The sequence below is a fragment of the Copidosoma floridanum genome, unplaced genomic scaffold (assembly GCF_036245765.1).
Source record: "Copidosoma floridanum isolate Cflo_tuat_1 unplaced genomic scaffold, Cflo_Japanese_pri ptg000035l, whole genome shotgun sequence".
Classification (NCBI taxonomy): Eukaryota; Metazoa; Arthropoda; class Insecta; order Hymenoptera; family Encyrtidae; genus Copidosoma; species Copidosoma floridanum.
Window position 1 is genome coordinate 3188859 of NW_028321912.1, and position 24873 is coordinate 3213731.

General features: G+C 33.1%; 3 protein-coding genes across 3 annotated transcripts; all 3 read left to right on the top strand.

The window, feature by feature from the left end:
* Window positions 1-2478: 2478 nt before the first annotated feature.
* LOC106641421 (carboxylic ester hydrolase-like) lies at window positions 2479-8851 on the top strand. The gene is made up of 7 exons (XM_089597764.1): window positions 2479-2685; window positions 3515-3804; window positions 3893-4262; window positions 6602-6776; window positions 6848-7189; window positions 8094-8211; window positions 8301-8851. Exons 1-7 carry the CDS (start codon window positions 2479-2481, stop codon window positions 8446-8448), a joined length of 1650 nt encoding a protein of 549 aa, XP_089453890.1. The 3' UTR covers window positions 8449-8851.
* A 2058-nt stretch (window positions 8852-10909) lies between these two features.
* LOC106641420 (serine protease 1-like) lies at window positions 10910-13243 on the top strand. The gene is made up of 3 exons (XM_023390211.2): window positions 10910-11386; window positions 12365-12712; window positions 12811-13243. Exons 1-3 carry the CDS (start codon window positions 10955-10957, stop codon window positions 12991-12993), a joined length of 963 nt encoding a protein of 320 aa, XP_023245979.2. The 5' UTR covers window positions 10910-10954; the 3' UTR covers window positions 12994-13243.
* Window positions 13244-14846: 1603 nt separating this feature from the next.
* LOC106641419 (chymotrypsin-2) lies at window positions 14847-18964 on the top strand. Its single transcript, XM_014355841.2, has 4 exons — window positions 14847-14898; window positions 16456-16775; window positions 18376-18675; window positions 18779-18964. Exons 1-4 carry the CDS (start codon window positions 14847-14849, stop codon window positions 18962-18964), a joined length of 858 nt encoding a protein of 285 aa, XP_014211327.2.
* The last annotated feature ends 5909 nt before the right edge of the window (window positions 18965-24873 follow it).

The window sequence follows — 24873 nt, forward strand, 5'->3', positions numbered from 1 at the left end:
GCTACCACGCTATTTAGGAATAACAGTACATGCTACATGATGTTTTGCTTCCAATATGCATTATTAGGTTGCAGCACCCAATTATATGAAATGATTAAGCAGTAGAGCAATTACATCAGAGCGAAATAGAAAATAAATAAATAACAAATACAGAAAATTGTGTAAAAACAGATAGAAATGCAATGACCTAAGATTTTTAAATCCATTATGTGATCAACTTAAATACTTACGTAAATAATTAGTTCATTTGTATTATTCCTTACCAAGTAATTTTATTTAGATAAATGATCGAAAAACCAAAGTAAAATGATGTTAACTCAACCTCTATCTGCGGTGTACTGCAACACAGTTAATATTTAAAGGATACAAAGTTCCCACAAGAACTTTTATAGGGTGTTTTCAAGAAACGCACAAAAGATTACTAACATTTTTTTGGACAACGATAAATAAGATGTTATGAGACAAATAACTCGACATAACCTCTATCTTCATAGCAATGTTATATGACTTGCGCTTAGTTCCATTGAAATTGAAAACATAATACATAATACATCTTTGAACAAAGATAACCACAATATAATTTTATGGCACGTGTAATTGTAACTGTATTCTAGTTGAATAAATTATTTGTGAAGAGGAATACAATTTTTTTTATATTTCCTAGCCCCAACTAATTGTGTTTATTTACTCTTACAGAGGCTGGTATTAAAATATGAATAATATATTTCAGTAGTTGTTTAGTCACATCGTACGTTGTTATTTATCAGTGTACATTTTTTTTGCTGTGGATGAGTTGCGGCACTAAAATACTTGACTTAAGTATAACCGCAAAGTACTAATTAAATTATATTACTTCTAGTGCAAAAAACTAGTTAAATTTTCAAGGGCTTCTTATGAAACATAAGTTAGCGAGGACTTAATGCTAAATAAATTTACATTATACACTTACTTTCATATCTAACCTCAATTCATGTCAGCTTTTTCTGCTATTTAATTATTATTAAAAGAAAAGCCAATTCAATCAGGAATTATTGTATCAATCGCAATTTTCACCCACTGTAATATCCATTGTTGCAAATCATAGCCATCAGCTTCTTAAAATTTTGATATCGATGTAAAGATATAATCCACACTCAATATATCTCATAATACATTTATTAATCGATCGAATACCGGATGCCAAGACTTAATGTTGTGGACCATCAATATTTTAAGAATGAGATCAGTTAAGGTAATCGAAGTACACCGATAACCGTTTATATTTCTTTTAAATACTAGACAGGTCAGATGCGCTATCAGAAGTTTTTTAATTCACAAATACTATATTAAATATAAAAGAATACGGTGCAACGTATTTAACCTACACATTACATTATAGCGTTATTACCATCATTAATATTTCACATTTTTTTGGCCAAATCAAGGATAGTTTAATGAAATTGTAATTTTACTGATATTTTTTAAAAACAAAGAATAATTATGGTAATCATTTACAAACCATTCATTTTTACAACCCACGACTGTCATTTAAAAAATAAAAACGTAATATCAGCTTGAACCAATCATACAACGAATAATAGGCTTCATTCAAAATTATTCTCTCTTTTAAGAGAGGATTTATCATAGTAACTTCAGCATGTATGAAATGTAAGAAACATCAAGTACTTAATCGTTTTTTTTGGTCTATGGCAATGATAATATTTCAAATTTTTAAGTGCAACTCTTTGACGAGAGTGCTTGATATTTTTGAAAAAATTAATATGATATTTTTGAGTAAGTCTGAGATGTAACCTTTTGAAAGCCTACTGGTTGTGAAATAATATTTCAACCTAATAGTTCTTTTTTTGTACTTCAAAATCTGATCGTTTAAAAAATTTTCAGCATTTACTTCATGATCTATGGAGAAACGCTACGAAAAAACGTCTAGACAAATGTGTTCCACAAGTTTCAAATTTTTTGAATTTTACACACTTTTCACAGTATAGTCAAATAAACTCTCCAAAACTAAAAAAAAAAAAAAAAAAAAAAAAAAACTAACAATAATAATAAAACAAAATATTAAATTCACAAAACCAGCTTAGCAGCATCCAACTTTTTTTATTCGATATCTAGCACAAATTTTTAAATACAAAATTTGCACACCTAGTTAAAATACCTAGTTTTTCAATAGCAATGAATTGATTCCATGATATTGTAAAAACAAGCAGGCAGAATGCCACATTTGGTATGTGCGATCAATAATAAGAGCTTATACTGTGACAATGAACGATTAACATTCGACGTTGACTTTATTAAACAATTTTGCATTGCAATCAGATTGCAAGTATTAATTATCTTTACGATATAAATAGACGATCAATCACGGTTTTCACCTTTGACGTAGCGCACGAATAATTGTTTCGAACCGAGAATATAAACAACAGTGTTATTTATGCGGAAGATTCTTTAAACCGTTATTTGCAGTAATTAAGTGTAAGAATGAAACCGAGCGCTATACACGTGCTTTTTATAAGCATCACCTGCTGGACAATCCAAATTTTTTGCTTTCGAGTAAATGTTCCGCGAGTTATTACGTCTTTGGGCAAAATCAAAGGCTACTTAAAAGTGTCCCACGAACAGCGATATTATGAAGCATTTGAGGGTATTCCATACGCATTGCCACCTACGAACGAATTACGCTTTCAGGTATGTATGTATTATCACCCATTATTAACTTTGATAAGCTTGTAGTGTTAGGTTAAGTTCATCGTTGTCTAGAAAAAGTTAGAGAAAAACTAGGTTTAACTTGGCCCGGATCCCACAGGATGTATCTATGTATGGTTATGGGAAATCATCTAACCATGATAGACCCAAGCTAATCTTAGTTTTAAATTCAAGTCGGAAATATTGGATAAATAACCTCTTTCATATTAAATATAGACTGGTCCGGCCATACAAAGTCAATTTCCTTATTCTGACAGATACCAAGTTCCCTTAAGAATATTTATTTCGTCAGAATGCCTTGTGTAAGTTTACAGTGATTTGTGCACCATCTTATGTGTTTATAGGTTATGTACCACAAATGATTAAATGTCAATAAATCATTTGGGTAGTTATAGTTAGTCCAATGTGAGTATATGCACTATGTGTACACTATGAAAGCCTTTTATGTCAGAACAATTTGTGTATAAATACAATCATCAACGTTGCATATACAACCTGCATAACTTGTATGATATTGTAGAGATTTACTGTCACGTTCTAAAAATTATAAAGTGATTTTAGGGCACTTAAATACATATGCTTGATTTAAAATTACACTGTAAATTGTTCTAAGTGATAGACTTGTTGGATAAAGTTGCTCCGAGCGATCCAAGAACCATTGAAGTGTGTATCTGTATTCATTATAGTCAAGACTGTTATCATAGATGCACACTCTAATGATTTTTGGGTCACTCAGAGCGCTCGTAACACCTTAATCAAAAAATGTATGAATTACACATTGATTTATTTTTAATTTATGAAAACAAACCAGCCCCCCTTACCAGTAGAACCATGGGAGGCCGAACTCGATGCCACAAGTAAAAAAAGCGACTGCATACAGTACGATCACAAGAACGACGTTCTAACAGGCGTGGAGGACTGCCTCTACTTGAACATTTACAGGACAGTTTTGAAAACTACGTCTCTTTTGCCAGTTTTACTTTGGATTCACGGTGGTGGCTTTCAGTACGGCACCAGCACCGTCGTCACCAAGTACATCATGGACAGAGATTTGATTTTGGTGTCAATAAGCTATCGATTGGGGCCTTTTGGTTTTTTGAGGTTAGAACTGCACATTTTTGAAAAAGTAGAGTGATTGACTTGTTTTTTAAAAATATTTTCCACATATGTTTACCCTTCATTTCAACAGTACCGGCGACGATCTCATACCCGGCAACATGGGTTTGAAGGACCAAAACCTTGCGCTGCGCTGGACGTCGGAGCACATACATCGCTTCGGTGGCGACCCCAAACGGATATCGCTGCTTGGCGTGAGCGCGGGTGCCTCAAGTGTTCATTACCATTACCTTTCACCTTCAAGCGCTGGCCTGTTCCGTAATGGCGTGTCTTTTAGTGGTACTGCACTGTCGTCCTGGGCATATTCGAAAAATCCTCGCGAGGGTCTCGACAAATTGACTAGAATCGTTTGCAAGGAATCAGGTGATTCTATTGTTGATGTTATCGATTGCCTGAAGCGAATGCCTGCTGATCAATTGAATAATGCTGCAAAGGATTTATTGGTAAGATATAGCATTTAGGTGGATATAAAGGAAGTCACAGGGAGTAACGGTGGGCTTGTATATAAGTTGCGTATTTTTCTTTCCTTTGGAAAAATATTGCAGCTATTCTGAACCTACATGGTTATGTATTCACGCAAATGTGTAGCGAGGTTTGAGGTTATACGGATTTGAGGAATATACGTATTTATTAAATTAAATGTTTTGCTTGCATACAGTATGATAAAAAATGAAAAATCTTACATTCAGTAAAAAAAAAAGGACTTTTAGAGTCTTTACATTGATAGAAAGTTATTTAATACCATCAGAAGTCAAGATGAGTCACGTGTAACTCTACAGTTAGAGGCACATCCCGGAAACAGATTTTTGATGGTATTGTGATAACAAAAATAAAAGGGTAATAAAGTATAGAGTTTTTTAATTAATAAAAAGGTTAATTCGAAAATTCAACTTTTTAAATACACAATATAGAAAAGACAATGAAAGCATGGTATGGGTCCTTTAACGGTTCTATAGACGTTCATGAAATATTCAAAATTTTTACAGGTTTCAAAATTCTTAAAAGATTTTCAGGGTAAGAAGTTCGGAGGTAGTTCGGAGATAGTTTCCTACCTTACTGATAAGGTTACTTTGATTGTACAGCTTCGTAACATTATTTATTCAATAGTTAGCTATTTTATCGAAAAAAAAAGGTGGACGCACATTCTTGACACTTCAAAGAATAAATTAAGCCCACACTTGGAAAGATTGATTGAGAATTCAAGGCGGAAAGTGAGAAATCAGATGTTGGACTGATAACGTACGATCTGATTTTTTACTTTTCTTCTTTATATTTCAATTTATCTTGCCAAAATTGAACTATATTATTTGTTCCTTGTAGATTGAAGAATGTGAGTCCACCCTTCTTTTTTCCAAAAATTATGTCATGTATATTACTAACGTAAATAACATCACTTAACAGAATTAGGTATAAGATATTATTTTGCATGAATCAGCTTTCTACTCTACCGATCAACAGATATTTTACTTAGCTTACAACAATCAACTAATTTAGAATATTTACATATCAGAAAAGTAGTAGACGCACATTCCTGAATCTACAAGGAATAAATATTGCTTGATTTTGGTGAGATTCATTGAAATATGAAGAAGAAAAGTGAAAACTCGGATTAAACCTTATCAATACATCTGATTTTTCACTTTCTGCCTTGAATTCTCAATCAATCTTTCCAAGTGTAGGCTTAATTTATTCTTTAAAGTGTCCAGAATATGCGTCTACTCTTCTTTTTTGGATAAAATAGCTAGCTGCTGAATAATTGATATAAAAAAGCCATACAATTAAAGTAACTATATCGATAAGGTAGAAAGCTTTAAACAACTTTGAAATTTTTACCAGGACTTTAGTGAGCTTCGAGGGAGTGAGGAGATAATGTCCGCCATTTGAGGCTCATGGGGAAAGGCGTGAGATTGAAAACGCAGCATTTAGCATATATATACGTCACGATGTCCATACATCTGTATGGATATATACATATATACAAGTATATGATTAAAGTTCAATAAAGTCCGCAGGAGCCTCAAATGGCGGCTGACCAATCACGAGCGATCCCAAGATTGTCCGCTCACTCCCTCGAAGCTCACTACAGGACTTATAAGAGCTCTGACCTCTATTGGGAATATGCCTGTACCACGTGACATGGCGATATACATATATATATAATATGAAAATTAGAGGAAAAGTAGTACAGTCCTTATGGAAGAAATTAAGTTTTTATTTCTTTTTCGTGGTGGAAAAGGTGTTGAACACAAAAAGTTTCCAGAGTACATATTTTTGATGATTGTAAGAGTTAGGTTCTTATTTTTTTTATATGATGAAATCGTTTATTAAGGCCGAAAACATCTTTTTAAAGGTACGAAGTACAGTTTAACCTAACATCGAGCTGCTCGTTTACCTCTGAGCAGGCGCAACAGCGACAGCAGCAGCAGCAGGAACGAGTAGCTCAATGTAGGGTTAACTGTATTTCGTACCTTCAAAACGCTATTTACGGCCTTAATAAACTATTTCATCGTATGAAAAACATAACAACCTAACTCTCATAATGTTAAAAATATGTAATCCAATAACTTTTTGTATTCAACACCTTTTCCACTACGAATAACAATAAAAACTTAATGTCTCCCATAAGGCCTGTACTACTTTTCCTCTAATTGTCATACATATATAGCCACGTCACGTGGTACAGGCATATTCCCACTACGGGAAAATAAGTGTAAGGTAAAATTAAAAATATCCTGTGTACTGTACGAGTAAGAAATATAGATCAAAACATCGAATTCCACAGAAAGCGGAGTATTTATCGATAGGTGTTATAACACCATCGTTCAAGCCAGTAGCTGAAAGAATCGAAAGCGACTACTTCATAAATCGATCTCCGGAAGAGATCCTCAACGATAAAGTCTACGACGTGCCGTGGATTACCGGTGTGACCAGTGAAGAGGGAATATTCTTCACAGCAGGTGGATATTTTTCACTCTTTCGCTAGTTACATCCGTAAAAGTATGTCTAACCTGCATTTTCTTCCTCCAAGGCTTTGTTTTGAACGACACGTCCATGAGCTTCGTCGATAAAAACTGGGATACCGTCGGGCCTTATCTAATGCAATTCGAAGATAAAATATCGGCGGATGAATTTACGCACGCAGCGAGTGTATCGAGGCGTCGCTATCTTGGCGATCGTGTTATGAAAATCGAGAACGATACCACGTGGCTACTGACGTACTTGGTCGGCGACAAGGTCGTTACGTTCGATTCCCAGAAGGCCGCGAGGCTACAAGCCAAAGTTAACCGCAGCCCCGTACGGTTCTTTTACTACAATTACAGAGCCATTCACAGCCTCAGCGATGAATTGACCAACACGACCATTAATTTTGGTAAGTTCAGTTTTACTTTAAATTACTCTCCGATCAGTGCAGCATGTGTTTCGAACAGCAATGCCGCCACGTGTCCACATCACAAACTTTCTACAACACAAGCCCAATGACCTTATAATTGTGACCATGCATGGAAAAAATACGTAGTTGGGGTCAATACTTGGTCATAATTATAGGGCCATTTTTTCAAATGTGAACTAATTTCTGCAATGATGGGATTAGACCTAGGCATAACCTAGATTCATCCGAAAAATTTGTAAGAACCCAACAAAAGAAATGCACGTGATATTTATTTATTTCATTTATTTCCCTGGCATAAATTTCGAAAGGGTAACGATCAAAGGTATTAATATTAAAAAATTTTTATTCTTGAATGTATCAATTTCCTTAAATAGACAATTTTTTTAATCTACATTTTTATGGGGAAAAATTTTTGGACCCTATTACGCCCGTATACTACAACTAGATTCAATTAAATTTTTTTAGTGTAAAAATAAAAAATGGAGAAATTGTTAATTATTATTTGCAATGTATATTATACGTGAACAAAAATTAAGCAATTTAGACCACATCCGGTAGTGAAGATGTATTTTACATTAATATTTTTCATGGTATTACAAGCTTACTTTGACTAATATTTCATTAATTTATTTATTAAATATACAGCATTATTTCTTAAACATTGTAAGTTAAATCTTACTATTATAACTCATGTAAATAAATATTAAAAAATTAAGACCACATCGATTGTTGCTCTTCCAAAAATTTTGTGGGTCGTTTAATCACAAGTTTCGAAAACATATATATTTTCGAATAGTCATTGTACTCCAAAAATTGTTACAATAAAATATGTCTTACATTCACATGACTAAATGTAAAATAAAACGGTTTACTCACTTTTCAGGCGTATGCCACGCCGACGACGTTTACCTCCTTCTTGAGGATAACAACATTATTATAGAAGTGGACGGGCCTATGTTGAACAAAATGATGGACTTTTGGTACTCGGTGGCTGCCACGGGGTACGTGAAATTAAGTTGATAGATGCATGCATTTTTACTTTTCCAAAATTGACAAATTTCAAACAAAAATCATCGATTCGTTGTTACAGAGAACCAGATTTGGGGGTCAAGTGGCTGAGAGTGCATCCTACGACTCGTGAACTTCATTACCTCCACTTTATGGGACCCGAGAGCTTCATCCCAAGGCAGTCGGATGATCTTGGTCAAAAGAAGTTTTGGGAAAGCATTGGATTTTAAAATCCAATGCGAAAAAAAATAAAGTATCAGCTGTACATAATCGTGTAAATAAAAAAAAAAAAAACGTTGAAAAAAAATATGTCGAAAAACAAAAGTCAGCAAAAAAGCCGAAAAACCCATCGACAGCAAGATCCGCCTTTCGCCTACACACTGCAGAGTCTTTTGGGCAAAAAGCTGGGCCGAAAAATTTCTCGAACCGCGTGCCAGTAACCCCGATCGAATAAATTTTCGAAATTTCGCGCACGCGCTCGAGATAATTCACTCCGTCTCTCTCTCTCAAGAGCCTTTTGATCGACAGGTTTCGGCGGATAATGTTTCTATCCGCAATTAGCGGCGCTATCTCGCCCCTCCTCCTCTTCCTTTCTTTCGCTCCTTGACGTCGGCTTTTCGGCCCAATCGCCCGAACACGATACCTCACTTAAGCGATACAAATAATATTTTAAACGCGACGACGCCCGGATTAAGTCTGAAAGTTCGTTCGAACTCTCTCTCTCTCTCTCTGTTTCCTGGGACGATTGAAAATATTTGACAAGCCGCGATGGCGCTTATTGTTTGAAAATTTTTTCGCAGAAGAGGGTTTTGGGTTCTACGTTGAGCCTGTAATGATAGTTTTATAAGTTTTTAAAAATTTTATGAACTAAAATAGCTTTATTTTCATCAACATTTTCCATTGCGTTTTCACACAATTATTTTTTTTAATTTTTAGTGTAATTCTAGTACTTGGTTAAAAAGTGTATTCGTACAACAATAATTAATTTTTAGTTTAAGAAAAATTTAAGAAATATGTAAAAAAAATTGTAACCTTTATGTTTATGTGATGATATGTAAATAAATTATCTCAAAAGATTAAAGTTTACTGGGCTCAGTTTTTTAAAAATAAGTTTCGTATTTTTTGTGTTCTACAACCTGATAATTTGCTTTGTAGAAAAAAAGAAAAATTAAGCTTACCAGCATTGTAAACTGCATGCAGACTTTTAAAAAAATATCTATACTAAAACAGTGTAAAAAGTATGTATATACAAGTACATATGGAGTATATATATTATTCTTTTAAAAAAAAAAAGAACTTTGTTGAAATATATAGACAAAATAAAATTAAGTTGATCATGCATAAATTATAAGGTAAATCTCACGCAAAGGGGGTGCACCTCATGGGGAAGCCAATGAAACCACACATAATCTTATGGAGGTGGGGGGACAGGTTCTAATTTTGAAAAGAACATCTCACATAATTAATAAACATCTCCTTACAAATACATATGTATGCGATGAAAAAATAATGTATAGGCAGAAATCAAAACGTTTTATTGATAGTAGCTCGATTTATAAACTACGACAAAAATGTTATTTATAATAAAATTTACAGCTTATAGGCTTAATAAAATATAATTTGTTCGTTTCACACTTTTTGATGTAAATATGGTTCTGATAGTGTAAGAGGCAAAATAAAATTAGAGAAAAGTAATGAAAAAAAATAAAAGCTTTCGAGTATAAAAAATGCATTTCATTTAAAAAAGAGAAATAAAAAAAGTATTTTAAAAAGTATTTATGCTTAATTTAGCCCAAAAGTATTTATATATTGTACACTGAGAAAACTGGTGTTAGAAAAAGAGTTACAATTATAATAAAAAATAACTATATTCTATAGAAAAGCTGAGACATACTCGCCATATTATAAAAATTATTATGCTTTATAGTAAAACCAGATTATATTAAAATTTGCTATTCAACATAGTAATTTCTACTTTGTTCAGAAATAATTTTTATATTTAAGCAAGAGAAGAAGAAATATATATATATATTTATATATAATATTATATAGCGCAGGATACATACGTATGTAACTAACAGAAAAGTAAGATGTACAATTATTATTTCTATAGATATTTTATTTCCTTAAATGCCGTATGATAATTTTTGTAGGGCTGCTACATTATAATTATTTAAAACATAATACAAATTATTTTAAACGTAATAAATTGGTGAGTATGCCTGAGCTTTACTAAAAAAATATGGTAATTTTTAGTATGGTTATAACCCTTTTTAATACCACTTTTCTCATACATCTCGCATATTTGGTTTTTGACAACTCATACTCTAGGTACGATATTTTCTTCATTACAACAGGATGATATTTACATACTTCCCCAAACCTGAAAAAATTTCACAATTAATTTTATCTACTCGGGATTCAAAGAAATTTAACCCTTCAAAGTCTTGCGGAATAGATAAAATATTTTTTCAAATAAATGATCGATGATTGAAAACCATTTAAGTGTTTTCTTAAAAAAAAAAAAAAAAAAAACATGCTTTAGAAATCTATAAATCGTTCTTCGGCTCGTTACCGAGAAACCCACAGCATCTTATATTCTCCTTGCGGTTAAAAAGTTATAAATGTTGCTGCATCCAAGATCCATATGCCATTACAAGCAAATAGGCACGCGTGGATCTATCCTTTCAGATAATTTTATATAACCAAAGAACTTTTTGTCGCAGTCTCTGGAAGATGCACCCATTAGTCGTAACGATGTCGTTATCATTGACACTCGCGTCTTGTAAAATCGTAGACGAAATAATTTTTGAATCAACCGAAGGAAAGGGCGCGAAACCAGCAATTTTGAAGTCGGCATCTCTGATCGGCGGTCGGAAGACGCTGGCGAGCGAAGTCAAGTACTTAGTGTCCTTGCAGTACGACGGCGAGCACATTTGCGGTGGCAGCATCATAGAAGACCGGCACGTCTTTACAGCTGCTCACTGTTTCATTGGTGACGACAACAAGTTTCTGGACAAAATCTTCAAAGTCGTTGCTGGCGCTGATGATCTCAATCGCGATGACAATGTTGTGGAAGCAGAGGTTGAAAAAATTTACGTTCCAAATGAGTACAACGACGCTGGTTGGACGTCTTCGGTGCCTCTGGGCGATATTGCTGTGCTCAAGGTAAATCGGCAATTATTCGACCATTGACCGAATGATGAGGGCGATTCGAAAGATTCAAACTACTGTAGACGTTATTTTTTTATCATTTGCATTGGACTAAAAAAAAAGATTGAATATAAACAAAAAGTTATTTATTTGAATAAAAAGAAACATCTAATTAATATCACGTTACAAAGAAGTTATTTATTTGATTTAAATTAATATAATTTGATTTGAAAAAATATTCATTTTATTCAAATAAATATTTTTGTTGTTTGTATTCAAATAAATGTTTGTTTGGATTGACGAAATTTCTTTTCTGGATTAAAAAATTAATTAAGTTTAAAAAATTTTTAAGCTAAAATTACTCATCTTTGTGTTCTTAGACAAAAATGTTTTTGCATGAGAAAAATCATAAGATTAATGTTTTTCAATTAAGTATTTTTTCAATATTTTAGAAATAAATAGAGTTTGAAACGCTAGCAGTATAAATATAATTAATAAATAATATTTAAAAATTAAAATAAACGTACTAATATAACTACAATATAAGTAACAGTTATTTCGCTAATATTATAATAAAAAGTGTAGATAGTTATAATTAAATACTAATAATATTAAAATTAAAATAATAGTAATTATTGGGATTTGAATTCAGCTAAATCGCCAAATATCAATCTGCATTGAAATAACGTCGTGAATTTTGAAATCTGCTAGTGTGAGCGCTTAATCGATCCTGTCTATTACAGTATACTTACACATTGCAGTGAACATTGAAACCTTCCAAATAAAAATAAGCTTTGGACTTTAATTTACAGTTTTAAGTAGAAAGTACAATGTTTTTCGTAAACAATCCCCAATACATATTAGTAGTGCCGGCTATATCCCTAGTTATAATAGATAATAATAATATTACAGTTTCAGGCGCCAATTTTGATGGAACTGCAATTTTGGTAAAAATACTCCGAGCTAGACGCTTAAATAAACGTGAACTTTCAGCTGAGACAGAGTTTAAACCTGAAGGAGAACGAGAATCTGGAAAAACTGCGGCTACCACGCGCGAGCAAACACAACCAGCATAGGGATCGGACGAGCAAACATTACCGATCTTACGAAGGCGAGCGGGTCTTGATAGCCGGCTTCGGCTGGGACAAAGTCAAGGTGAAGACGCGCAAGAACAGAACCGAGTACGAGGTCGGCTCGTCCACTGACCGGCTCTTCAGTGCCAATGCGAAGGTCATCGGTAACGCTGAGTGCCAGGAGCACTACACCGACACCATACACGACGGCGAACTGTGCGCCAGAATTACCGAGCCCAACGAGGATAAGCCGCGAGGCGTTTGCAGAGCGAGTATTTCTTTTTTTTTTCCTCGCCATATGAACAGCTCATCGTTGCGCAATGGAATGTATGGATGATGGTTTTTTTTTTTTTTTTTTTTCGACAGGGCGACAGCGGAAGTCCACTGGTTTACAAGTCGAATACGATCATTGGCGTTGTGAGCGGGATATCGATCGGGTGCAATGAAAACAACCAGCCGGGCATTTATTGCCGTGTGTCGTCTTACTTGGGATTCGTGAGAGATGCGTTGCGAGGAGTCACGGACCGTATGCGAGTCAAGACGTTTTAGTCGTCGTTGGTCTTGGATATTTAATTACAAGATTTATCGTGAAAAATCAGTATTTTCAGGCAAGTTAGGTATTCGAAGGATTTCACTTGTAATTATGTATTTTGAAAATTTGATATGGTCCCGAAATTAGAGTTTTACGAAAATACGATGGATTTTTAGGGTTTTTGCAATTGATTTTAAATGATGAGTAAGTCTAGTATGAAATTCCAGCTAATAAAAAACATTTTTTTATGAATGACTATTATTACAACAAAAGCATGAAAAATAAGGTTATTTAACTCATACGAGAATTTGTTGTACCGATGTCTCGTCAGCATAATTATTTTATCAAAAAGATATTTGATGAAATGTATCAATAATCAGTGCTAGTCATAATTGCTTTCATGAGTACTTTGCGATACAATTTCTTTCTGTACAGTATTACTGTGTGCTAAAAACTAGCTTACTGCCAACAATAATGCAGGGCTTAAAAAAATTATTTGTCACCAACAAATTTTAGTATTTTACAAAATGAAAGTTTCGATGAAATAACATCAATGTTTTTGGAAAAAATATTGAAACGTTTTTTATTTACTTAAACGTAAACTTATTTTTCTTAGGAAAAACATTAAACCATATTTTTCCACAACATTTTTTTATTGGGTATTTATAATCTACAAAATAATTATGCGTATCCCTGATAGTATTTATCTAGTAAATCTTTTTCACTATGAATTTCATCCTAAACATGTCCTTTAAAAGTGTCCATTGACACACGTTTTCGACGGATTGCGATGTTGATGTAAAGTATATGATTGCTCAACTGAGACGTAGTTTCGTAGCCCAGTCCGAGGCACAGTCAAGATAATGTTCAAGAAAATTTTCAGTGTTGATTCACTTGGTGAGAGATTTTTTTCTGCATCTGGTCATCCAAGGTAATATCGCAGCTAGTTAGAAAATGTAACGGTAATCAGTCCCCCAAATTGGTTTAAAAAAAGTTAAGGAAATTATTATAACAATCGATCAATAGTGTTGGTTGATACTTAATGGAGATTCATGTTTATAACAATTAAAACACTCTAGGTTGATAATCTTCACTTTTTATTAAAACTTAAGTATTGCCATAAAAGTTCCAATTCTGAGTGATTATAACAGCTAAATTTATAAAACTATGTATTTTTTTGTCGTACGATAATTATTTTTTAAGTTTGGGACAAGTTAAGAGTACACCATGCAAAGTAACTTTCAAGTCAAGCCATGTTTTTCAGACCATCGATAAAAAGAGGCAATTGACTGTGGTTATAGCCATTACTGCTGAAGCAGCATCTTTGGAAAGTCATATATTTTTACAATGATTAAAAAATTTCTTATTGACATAAATAATTAATCCGTTCCAACATGACCCATAAAAGTCGCTCTCCAAACATTATGCAAAAATAATGTAAGTTTCACGCGTGGACGTGTTACCCAAAAAAATTTATCAATTGAGCAGTGTTTGATCGAATCCATGCAAAATTCGCTCATTGTCTCAGCAGATTACACCAAATCGCCTTTCTCTTGGGTTTTTTACGATTTCCCTTTGTGCCCGATAAAAATCGGCTGTTTGCTCAATTTGGACAAAAGATGTTCCCGCATTGTCACGAACTGCATGTGATTAGATGCCAACGGCACTGTTTGATTTTAAAATAAAAGCCATCTAGCACGCAAACACGCATAGACTCCCATTGTCACGACTTGACGATCGTCGCGTAGATAGCGTTGGGTATTTAATTGGATCGTTGGGTTTCTCATCAATTCAGTCCATGTCATCGATTCGTATGCTCTGTTGGGTTGGGAATTTCGAAGGAGGTTTCTGTCCGTGAAACTTTGCTACGATGAAGTTGCTGCTACTTTTCGCTGTTACTCTGCGCCTCTTCCTACTCATGGGTAAGGGTATAGTTGGCATGTTTTTTAAACAATTTTAGGAGAAAATTTTTGTGCATCTTCTCATTTTTTTTTTTATTTTACATCTAGCGACATGCATGTTTTTACATACATGAAATTATTTTTTTATGCAGTTAATTTGTTTTGTTTTACTTGTGTCTCGCGTTATGTTGTTTCTCACATGGCAAGCACAGTGATTTTAAATTTTGTACCCATAAATAACTTTTTAATATATTAAAAATGTATATATTGTTTCAATATTAAGTGGTTAAATTATTGTATCATGTTTTTAGTGCATTTAAAATATTTTCAAGCTAAAAAGTGAGAGTAAGCATCTGATTCCAAAAAGGTTTATAACTGTTGAAGGAGCGAAACATGACCAGATTGATGAGTTTAATTAAATTCATGGTTCAGGCATATGGATAGTAAAGAGAAAAACTTTAAATTCAACAGTAGTAGGTAAAGTCTCGATTTTTATTTTGACAGCCTTGTCGCCATCTTAATAAATAAGCTGTGAGGTAGGGTTCTTTAAATTGTATGAAAATCAATTTTTTTTTTTTATTGAAAAATCTTATTGTTCTCAATCATTTTAAAAAAAATACTGCTGCTAATTTATTGACTCAAAGCTTCCTTATCTTTTTTTTGTAGACTCAATTTATTTTAGATATTACTTTTTCATAAGTTTATTTATGTCTATATTTTTTTTTTTTTTTTTTTTTTTACTAATCTATGATTTTATCCCCCATATAATACCTATTCCAGTGGTGATAGGTATCTAAAAAATGCTTAGGTTTTACTCAAATTTGTTCAGGGAATCCTGAAATATAATTAATTACATGCGTGTATACTCACACATATATTTTTGGATATTATTATAATCTCAAAATTTTTTGTATAAAAATGATCAATCTTTAAGGTTCTTGAACACAAAATATCTAAAAACGACGAGAAAAAGCAAAAATATTGTTTTTTTTGAAAGAGTATATTTTTTGAAAACAATAAAATAAAAATAAAAAATAACTAATCGATGAAATTAAAATTATTTTGTAATGGTGATAGATACAAGAAAAACTTATCAAAATGGGTCAAGGGAACCCCGAGATTTGACTGATTACACACACGCACAGAGCGAGAAAGACACGCATGCCACAGTACTTTATACTTTGTTTTTAAATTCAAAAAACACCTTTACATCACCTTGTCTCAATTTTTTGTTTATAACAAAAATTTGGGAATCAAAACGTGTCCGCTATTTTTCTATTTGAGGTGTCAGCTGTATGCTAGGTGTAGACGCCCCTATTATCAAGCTTAACTTTAAGCAAGAGTATGACAAAAGACAAAATTCACTACTTTTACAAAATTTCAATTCATCGATGCTGTTTATTTTTCAAAAATGAAACGAAGTGCTGATTAGATTTAAATAAAGATAACACAACAATCACAGTTTTCGAATAATTTCCACTCAAGATACCTGGCAAAACAAAACGTTCCATTGTCATGATGAAAGTGAAAGAATTAAAGAAGATTGATGACTTGGTTACGAAAAATGTTAATTTGCAGGAACCGAGGCACGGGCTCGATTTTACAACGACACCACTCCCGATATGAGTAAACAAAGGTACGTCGTCTCGATACAAGAGATCATAAACGATAATATGGATTCGAAACACCTGTGTGGGGGCGCCATAATCGACAAGTTCTACGTTCTCACGGCTGTCCACTGCGTCATCGGTTTCCAAGCCAATGAGCTGCTCGTGCGAACTGGCCAAGTAGACGAGCTCGATGATCCTGTTTTTCACACTGTGGCCAAGTACATGTACCTCGAGACCTATTACAACTCGAGCTACCGCTCTCACGAGAAAGACATTGCTATACTGAAGGTAACGGCTCAAGGTCAAGTTTCACTGCTTTGCTCGTGAACTTGGCAACGTGGCGCTTTTTCACTACAATATTAAAATGCTGTTGCATTTTTCTACGCTTTTATTTGTCTTACTTTTCTGTGCAGTAAATTTTCTGCCATCTTATGAATTTGCTAAAAAAAAATTTTTTTTCCGAGAAATGTTTGTTCTGGATAACAATGCAATGTAGTATAACACTGAGTTTTCATTCTTCACTCGGTTTTTGAAAATGGAAAATAAAAAATGAAAGATTTCTCATAAATCGACTGCCAAAATCAATTTTGTTACTAAAACGATGAAAATTGGGGTAAAAGTTATAAACACCCCCTTACATTCGTGGTTAAATTTCGATGCCAATTTGTCGTGCCGTTTTCGAGATATTCAACTTTAAATTTACATGTTTTGACACTACATCTTATGAGCAAGTAGTTAAAAAACACTTGTTATTGTTGATAACTTTAAAAATTTTTAGACAACCGTTTCAAAAGACGATTACAATATGAGAAACATAACTACGGCCCTGTTGAAATGTCATCAACGTGTCGCGTGCTTATGTATCTCAATTTTTCAATGTTTTTCTCTGTTTTTAGTATATCTATGTAGGGGTAACATAATTCTCAACCTTCTGCGCCTAGTTACAATTATCGCTTTTTCAAAAAAGTTTATTAGGTGATTAAGGTAACAATTGACGATAAACAACAATAATTATTTAAAAAATCAATGATAATCTGTTTCACAAGTAGGTTGAGAAAAACTAAGCAGCATGAGTTACTTCAATTTTGCCTATGATAAACCCTTACTAGTTGAGAAGTCAAATACACCCCGTATTGTTTTGTTCAGTTGTTTAACAAAATTGCAACTAAATAGTTAAAAATATAAAAATGGATTAGATAAACACTTTAAAAATACATTTATGCAATAGTCTAATAATGTGGGTGCAATAAGAAAAAACGAGGTAACTATTATTGCACCTACGTGAAAACAAATCATACACAAAAAGTATTATAAGTACATTTCAATTAATCGATTAAAGAGTGGAAAAAACGTGCGTATGGTTTACAAAAATGATGGTCTCAAATTGTGTGTGGTGTTACAAGCGAACACTTCGTTAATTTTGACTTTTACCGATCAGGCATACGACAAGAATAGTTATTTACGTAACAAGTGCGGAAAAGACATTTATATTATTAGACAAAAATATTTTCCGCACACTATGTGGGAAAATCGATTTTCCGCACTAATATCAGTGCGGAAAACACCTATTTTCCGCACACTATTACGAAATAGTAGTTTTCCTACGAGTTTGAAAAGTCTTTGTTTCCGAACCGAGAGGTTTGCGGCCCGAGCCGAAGGCGAGGTTCGTAACGAGGTTCGTAAAGGAGACTTTTCGAACGAGTATCGGAAAACTGCTTTTTTGCCCGAGGAAGTACCAGCCTCCCAAAACCACCCGAGGGCGGAAAATTATATTTTATACTTTTTGTTCATTAATAAAAGCGTATTTTTATGATTTCTCTATATACATGATCATAAAATATTTTTTTTGTTTTTTTTCCAATGGGTCAATGAATCAACAAAAACAAAGGTGGACTCGGGCTTTCACATGACTTACGATGTAATATACCAGAAAGTTCATTTACCTAACTACGACATTGATTACGACGATAGACCGGTCGTATTCAGCGGTTTTGGAGCCGAGAAGTACGAAATAACGATAAACAAAACGTCGAACGAAACAACTAGTTCGTTCTTGTTTCCTAAGCAGCTCAAGTACTTTGAAACTAAAATTCTTCCAATCGAGGAATGCAAGGTGAAGATGCCCATAACTGTGAACAACGATCACATATGCACCAACCCCGAAGCTTCTAATGGCATCTCGTGTGTGGTAAGTTTTATTTTATTACCAACAGATTTCCACTAAGTATGAAAATGATGTCACTTCAAACGTCAGTTTTGGTTTTTTTAACGAGACACGTGCTCTTTCACAGGGTGATGGTGGAGGTCCTCTTGTTTATACCGGTAATAATGGTGACATTGTCATTGGCATTCGTATTCAGCACAGGGAGTGCTCAGAAGAGTTGCCCGAAGTGTTCACCAGAGTCTCGTCGTATATGTGGTTCATCGATCGTGTATTACACCACATTCCTTCATTGGACATCGCTACGGTGTACTAACTAACAGTGTTTTGAATTGTTAACTAATAGCGTATCTAACTAATAGTGTTGTAAATTTTTTCGACAGGTAATTTCTATTGTTAGTTATTTGTTCTTTCATATTGTTTTTTTGGGCAAAATAGTTACTTAGCGTCATTACGACCAAAGTAAATGTTTACATTTGCTTCTTGTCATTTCACTAGATATACCAGGTGCACTTTATGCCCTGTAAAGAATTTTTGATGACAAATGTTTGAATAAATAATCACTTTTACCTGAGCATTTTATAGCATTGATTTTTTTACATTTACTGTGCTTAGCACGTAAAACGCAAGAAAAAAGGTCTTACTTCTTTTCCAAATACAAAAGTCTTGATTAAAATATAAATGTCAGAATAAGAATTTTATAATTTTAACATGAGCTTCAAACAATTAAAAGTGTTGTACTTCTAAGATTATGCTAGTACAGTTGTACAAACTAATAATAAATGAATAAACTTATAAATAACGCTTGTTTTTATTGTTATGTTGCTCAAAAAATATGCATTGAACTTAACAGATACGTTGGCGTTACAACTGTCAGATCAATTCGAGATTATTTTTTATTTTAAGATTTTTACGTACGTAGTACATTCAAAATAAACACAAACAGATTTTTTTATTCATAGTTGGAATATTTTTTTTTAATTAACTTCAATTTTTTTTAATTGAAAGAAAATACTCAACATAATTACGATAAACAAGTTTCTTTCTATGTAAAGAATTTAAAGGGGAGGTACAGTGTATGTATTACTATTAAAATATTCTACTCTCACAGGATGAATGTATTATTTGTATTTTTATGCAAAAATTTTTTTATTACAAAAAAAGTCAAAAAATTTCACAGTAAAAGAGTGGTTGGTTATTTTATGTTTAAAAAAAAGAAAATTTTGCTATTGTAACGAAGTCCACTTTTTAAATTTCTTACTCAGCATTCCTTGGATATAACATATTTTTCTTACTTTCTTATCTATTATATTATTATATCTACCTGATCTCTTCGATATCCGATCTGATTTCGGCCAGTAAACCAGGGCTGTAGGTAATACAATCAGCGATCGGTTTATCGATCGATAATCAAATTCGCTCGTGACGAAAGTGCAAGTCACAAACAATAACAGAGCGTGTGCCTTTCTTTGGGTAAATAACGGATGTCTTGACTGCAACGAACTTACGTACAAGATATTATCATATATTGTGTGAACGCTGTATTGGGAGCGTAGCTTTTATATACTTTCAAAGATGAGCGTGCGATTTTCGTCCGATGATCGGAGCATCCTTTTTTAATTGCTTTCAGGAATGACTGACTACTGGTGCAAACATTTTTTTTTTTTTTTTTATGTCTTCTTAATTAATTTTTTTGCAACTCTGAAAAATTGAATTTCTACTTGTGTTAATAAAGTTATTATTTTCCCAATAGAGATATTTTTTGTGTAAGTATAAATTTTCAGTGCACCAAATGTAGACTTAGCACCGTAGCGAAAAGAGTTTAACAAGCAAATAATGTCAAAGCATTTATGTTGTACTTTTGGCACCGTATCTCTTGACTTGAATTTTCTTTATCTTAAAAATGTTATGTACTGCATTCATTGACAAGTGGACCTGTCGTTCATATAGTAATGTAAATCATATGTCGATACGCATAGTAAAGTCGATCAAAATGTTTTAATATTAGAAAAAAAAACTATAAAAATAGGGTAGCTTATAAGACGCATTTAAAAGAAAATGTACTATTTTTGTAATAACAGTCAACATAAAAAGCAATATTGATTTACAAAACATACACTGTATATTTTTTACAATATTTTTTCACGTCACACATAAAAATTATAAGCAATATTAATAAATTATAAATAAGGATGTATAAAAAAAATACAGCGTAATCTTTTGTTGTTTTAAAGACGAGATCTAGATTTAGGTTGCAGATTGTTTGCGCCCTTTTCCTTTTATCTGGCATTGTCAATCACTGTTTGAAGGTTGTTGCCGAAAAGTTAACTGGTATACGCTTGATCGCTTTTTGAATCTACGAATCTTAATTACTTGATACAGAGCTTTTTGATTCGCTTAGTTGAAAGGAAAGTTCTGTCTTGAGTTTTTTTAAAATATTTTTCATGGATCTATTTTTTAAATAAGTGAATGTTTAAGTTGAGCTAGTTACCATATAATCTTATGAGACTTGACCTCAGTTTTTATTTTCTAATTTATATATAAGTAAATTAATTTATATTAACATTGTAATATTATAATACATACATTCTTGCTTCTACATCAAGCCAGAAAAATTTTATGGCACATTACTTGTATTATTGTGAGAGTTAACCACAATTTTCATTTTCTAAATTGTATATGAATAACAATGATATTGTAACGTAAATAACTAATTTACGTCAACACTTGTAACGTAAATAACTAATGTCCGTAAGTAAACGCAATCAATAAATCACTCTTTAATGTAAAAAAAAATCTACGTAAAAATTGTCTACCGTAACAATTAACAACAAGACGGGGGCTGCAAACTGCTTAGTAGATAAAGACTATAATTGATGTACTTTTTAGCCGATCGTTAGTGCTGAGTAGTAGTTCAAGAATGAGTGTATACGTATAAATACTGTTATTACTCTTAATATAAGGAGTTTTTTATAAGTACTATCCTATTTATTTAACAGTACACTCTCCTTGCACTTTTATTCTTGCTAGACAGGGTAAAATCGGCAATTAACCGAGAAAATTAATTCGCCCGCAATTTTTTGCACCATCTTGCTTAAACTGTGCTACTGTATGGGGAAGTAAAGTTTCTCAGGCAGAAACGTGCATTTCTCCCCGTTAATCAGCAATCGACCGAGAAAATTAATTCGCAAAATAACATAAGTGCAAAAAATTATTTGTGAATATATTTACTGTACCTTGGAATCAAAGTACATTGTTTTGGTGAAAATTTCCGTCAACCCCTGAGTATGTTTTTTTAAACTTTTTGTTATTAAAAAAAAAAAAAAAAAAAAAAAAAAAAAAAACAACGTAAAAACCAATGCCATAAGGCTACATTCGTCAATCAAAAAAAGATTTCCACAGGGGTCATCACTACTTCCAACACAATAGTAGTGAAAAGCTATATAAAGAAGAGAACAACGACTAATTGGGAGTTGACCAACAACCTACAGTGTAACTAGACGTAAGCCTTTAATAAAGAATATACTAAATGGGATATTGTCTCTTTACCGAATATACGCGACGGGATATTGTCTCCTTACCTTACTTACCTAAACGGCGGAAAAGAACCCTTACAGGGACATTAGGGATATAAGTCTCCTATACTTATATCTGTAACATTAGTACCAATGTTACAATGTGGAATTTCATGTAAGTAGGGGTTCCGAGTTTAATAGAGCTGATGCAGTATTGTTGCAATCGTCTAGGGGTATTGAGGAGCGTTTCGCAGTAGCGTGGTGCTGATGGCCACCTGAGTTTGCGCCTTTCGGCGCGCATGTGAGGACATTGACGTTTCAAGCTAGCTTAGCTAACGTCCGTAACACATGCAAAAATTTACTTTTTTCTCAAATTAAGCTACTTGTTAAATACTTGCGTCATAAAGAAGGCATTATTGTTTATTTGATGTTTTACGTGTTTTTCCGATAACTTTTAAGTTATACTTTTTGCCTTGGATATTTATATTTGCCATCGATAAGTGTAACTGTAAAATAAATAAACTTGAACTGAAAAGTAAAATGTAATATTTTATCATCTACATAGGTATGTAAAATCAAACAATCAAAAAATATTATCTTTTAGTTTCAATAAGAAACTAAGCTATTATTTTTTTGCATTAAATCATTGATATACGTTTTATAAATTATCGCAGTTATGAATGAAATGGCTTACTCTGCAGTAAAGTACGTTTTAATTCGCTTACAATCATCGATAAAAATAACTTTTTTTTTTCTTAATACAATAGTTTAGTTACAAATATCTGTAACTATCATCAGTTTAGTAGACAACTATATAGTTACATTTCTCAATGATGAATGAATTTTGTACATTACTTTTCATGGTAACGCTATACGTATACGTTTTTATCACGAATACTTTTGCCTTACTAAATGTCAACTACAAAATATTAAAAGTAATAGCATTGTATGCAAAAAATGGCTTTATTTTTCTGTACAAACTTACGATAAAACTCACGTGGACTTGAAATTATTATTTTTTTTTTCAAATTACAGCCGCGAAAGCTCAAACTAAGCGAAGCCTAATGTACATCTAATTATCGACGACCAACCGAAGAGATAACGATAGAAACGATGTGGGAGGAGGGGGGGGGGAGAGAAAAACAGAGGCTTCGTCAACGCATAGCCAAGGCGTTGTTACTTTCAAAAATATCAGCGAACGAATACCTTCTCGGTGGCTCGATTATAGTAATGCAGTTCCGCCGGTCTCCGAAGTTAAGCATCATTTGCTGCGGTTAGTACTTGGATGGGTGACCGTTCGGTACTCTTCGTTTCGCCCGTGATGTGTTCGTTTCGAGGACCGGTTAACTGTGTCTCTGTCGTCTTGACCAGCTTGAAGGTGCAGGAGTTAGTCGTCCTTGTGTCTATCCGTAGACACCTGGACCTAACTCCTGCCGACTTTTGTTTTTTTTTTCTTTATTTTTACTTTAAGAAAATGTTTATCAATTTCCTTGGCATTAAATTCTTTTTTCACGCATGTTAAGCGAATTTTTAAGCATACAAATTAACTTTTGACAGTTAGGTACGTATTTATTAAACGCGCATGGCCCAACTGAAGAACACCACAGGTGTGACATTAGCGGTGGTTAATGAAAATATGGTATATAAACTTTTTTTTCATTAAGGAAATATGGCCCTAATTTATTTGGTGCAGATAAATTTTTTGAAAAAACTTTTCTCCAGTTGGGGGAAAACGCACCTTGACAAATGCTTTTTTAACTTTGGCACGTTAGGTGTATCATATGCGAAATATTTTATAGATTTATCTCTTGCGGGTTTTTGCATTTTTATTGAATTTTCTAACCTAACATAATTTTAAAACATATGTTAATGTATTTTGGTAGTACGTCATGAATGGCTTTTCCCTCAAAATCTCACACAAAGAGTTGTTACATCGAATAGTAACAATAAATTTTATTTGTCTTGATACATCGTCAGCCTCACGTAGTGGTGGATTACAATTTAATAACCGTCAAGTTTTCTCTCGTTTTTTGGCGCAACATAAAGTTTGTATGACACTCACAGTTTTATATTGTCTTGTACTCATACATAAAGAAGTTACTTACCAATAATGATTTAGACAAGTACTGCATAAGAACCATACATTTAATACACTAAAAGAATTACCTTACTTTTTTAGGCACGACTGATTCACAGAAGTGCCCTGTAATTTTGCCAGAGTAAAAAATGTAACCGCCACTTATAAAGACATGTAAATGAATATTGTAATATTGTAATACACCAATAATATTGTAATTAATGTAACAATCATATTGTAATACACAAAAATTTTTTTTCTTAATCAAAACCAGAAAAATTTAAAGGTACATTACCGTGAATTTCAATAAAAATCATTATAAAATATTAATAAAATATTGAGTTTGTTGGCTACATCGATAGGTACGCGGTAAGAGTGATACTGCGGCGAGGGATCACGGGACCTCTTCGTCCCCTTATTTTCCAGCAGCCAATACCCAGAGCAAAAGTCTCATTTCTCTTTCCTTATAGTTAGGAAGAAAAGAAGGAGGAAAGAGAGAAGTGAAAAGATGAAGTTCGCCTTACATTATAGGTATACACCCTAACGCGGAGTCGATAAATGCAAGTACACCCAAGGCAAAGTGCGCGCCCGGAGAAAGTGTACGGTGCGCGTATACCAGCCCCTCCCCACACG

Coding starts and splice junctions, on each gene's coding strand:
- LOC106641421 (XM_089597764.1), top strand. CDS start 2,479: ATGAAACCGAGCGCTATACACGTGCTTTTTATAAGCATCACCTGCTGG. Junction 4,263..6,601: donor ATGCTGCAAAGGATTTATTG/GTAAGATATAGC, acceptor CGAATTCCACAG/AAAGCGGAGTATTTATCGAT. Junction 8,212..8,300: donor TACTCGGTGGCTGCCACGGG/GTACGTGAAATT, acceptor TCGTTGTTACAG/AGAACCAGATTTGGGGGTCA.
- LOC106641419 (XM_014355841.2), top strand. CDS start 14,847: ATGAAGTTGCTGCTACTTTTCGCTGTTACTCTGCGCCTCTTCCTACTC. Junction 14,899..16,455: donor GCGCCTCTTCCTACTCATGG/GTAAGGGTATAG, acceptor GTTAATTTGCAG/GAACCGAGGCACGGGCTCGA. Junction 16,776..18,375: donor AAGACATTGCTATACTGAAG/GTAACGGCTCAA, acceptor ACAAAAACAAAG/GTGGACTCGGGCTTTCACAT.
- LOC106641420 (XM_023390211.2), top strand. CDS start 10,955: ATGCACCCATTAGTCGTAACGATGTCGTTATCATTGACACTCGCGTCT. Junction 11,387..12,364: donor GCGATATTGCTGTGCTCAAG/GTAAATCGGCAA, acceptor GTGAACTTTCAG/CTGAGACAGAGTTTAAACCT. Junction 12,713..12,810: donor AGCCGCGAGGCGTTTGCAGA/GCGAGTATTTCT, acceptor TTTTTTCGACAG/GGCGACAGCGGAAGTCCACT.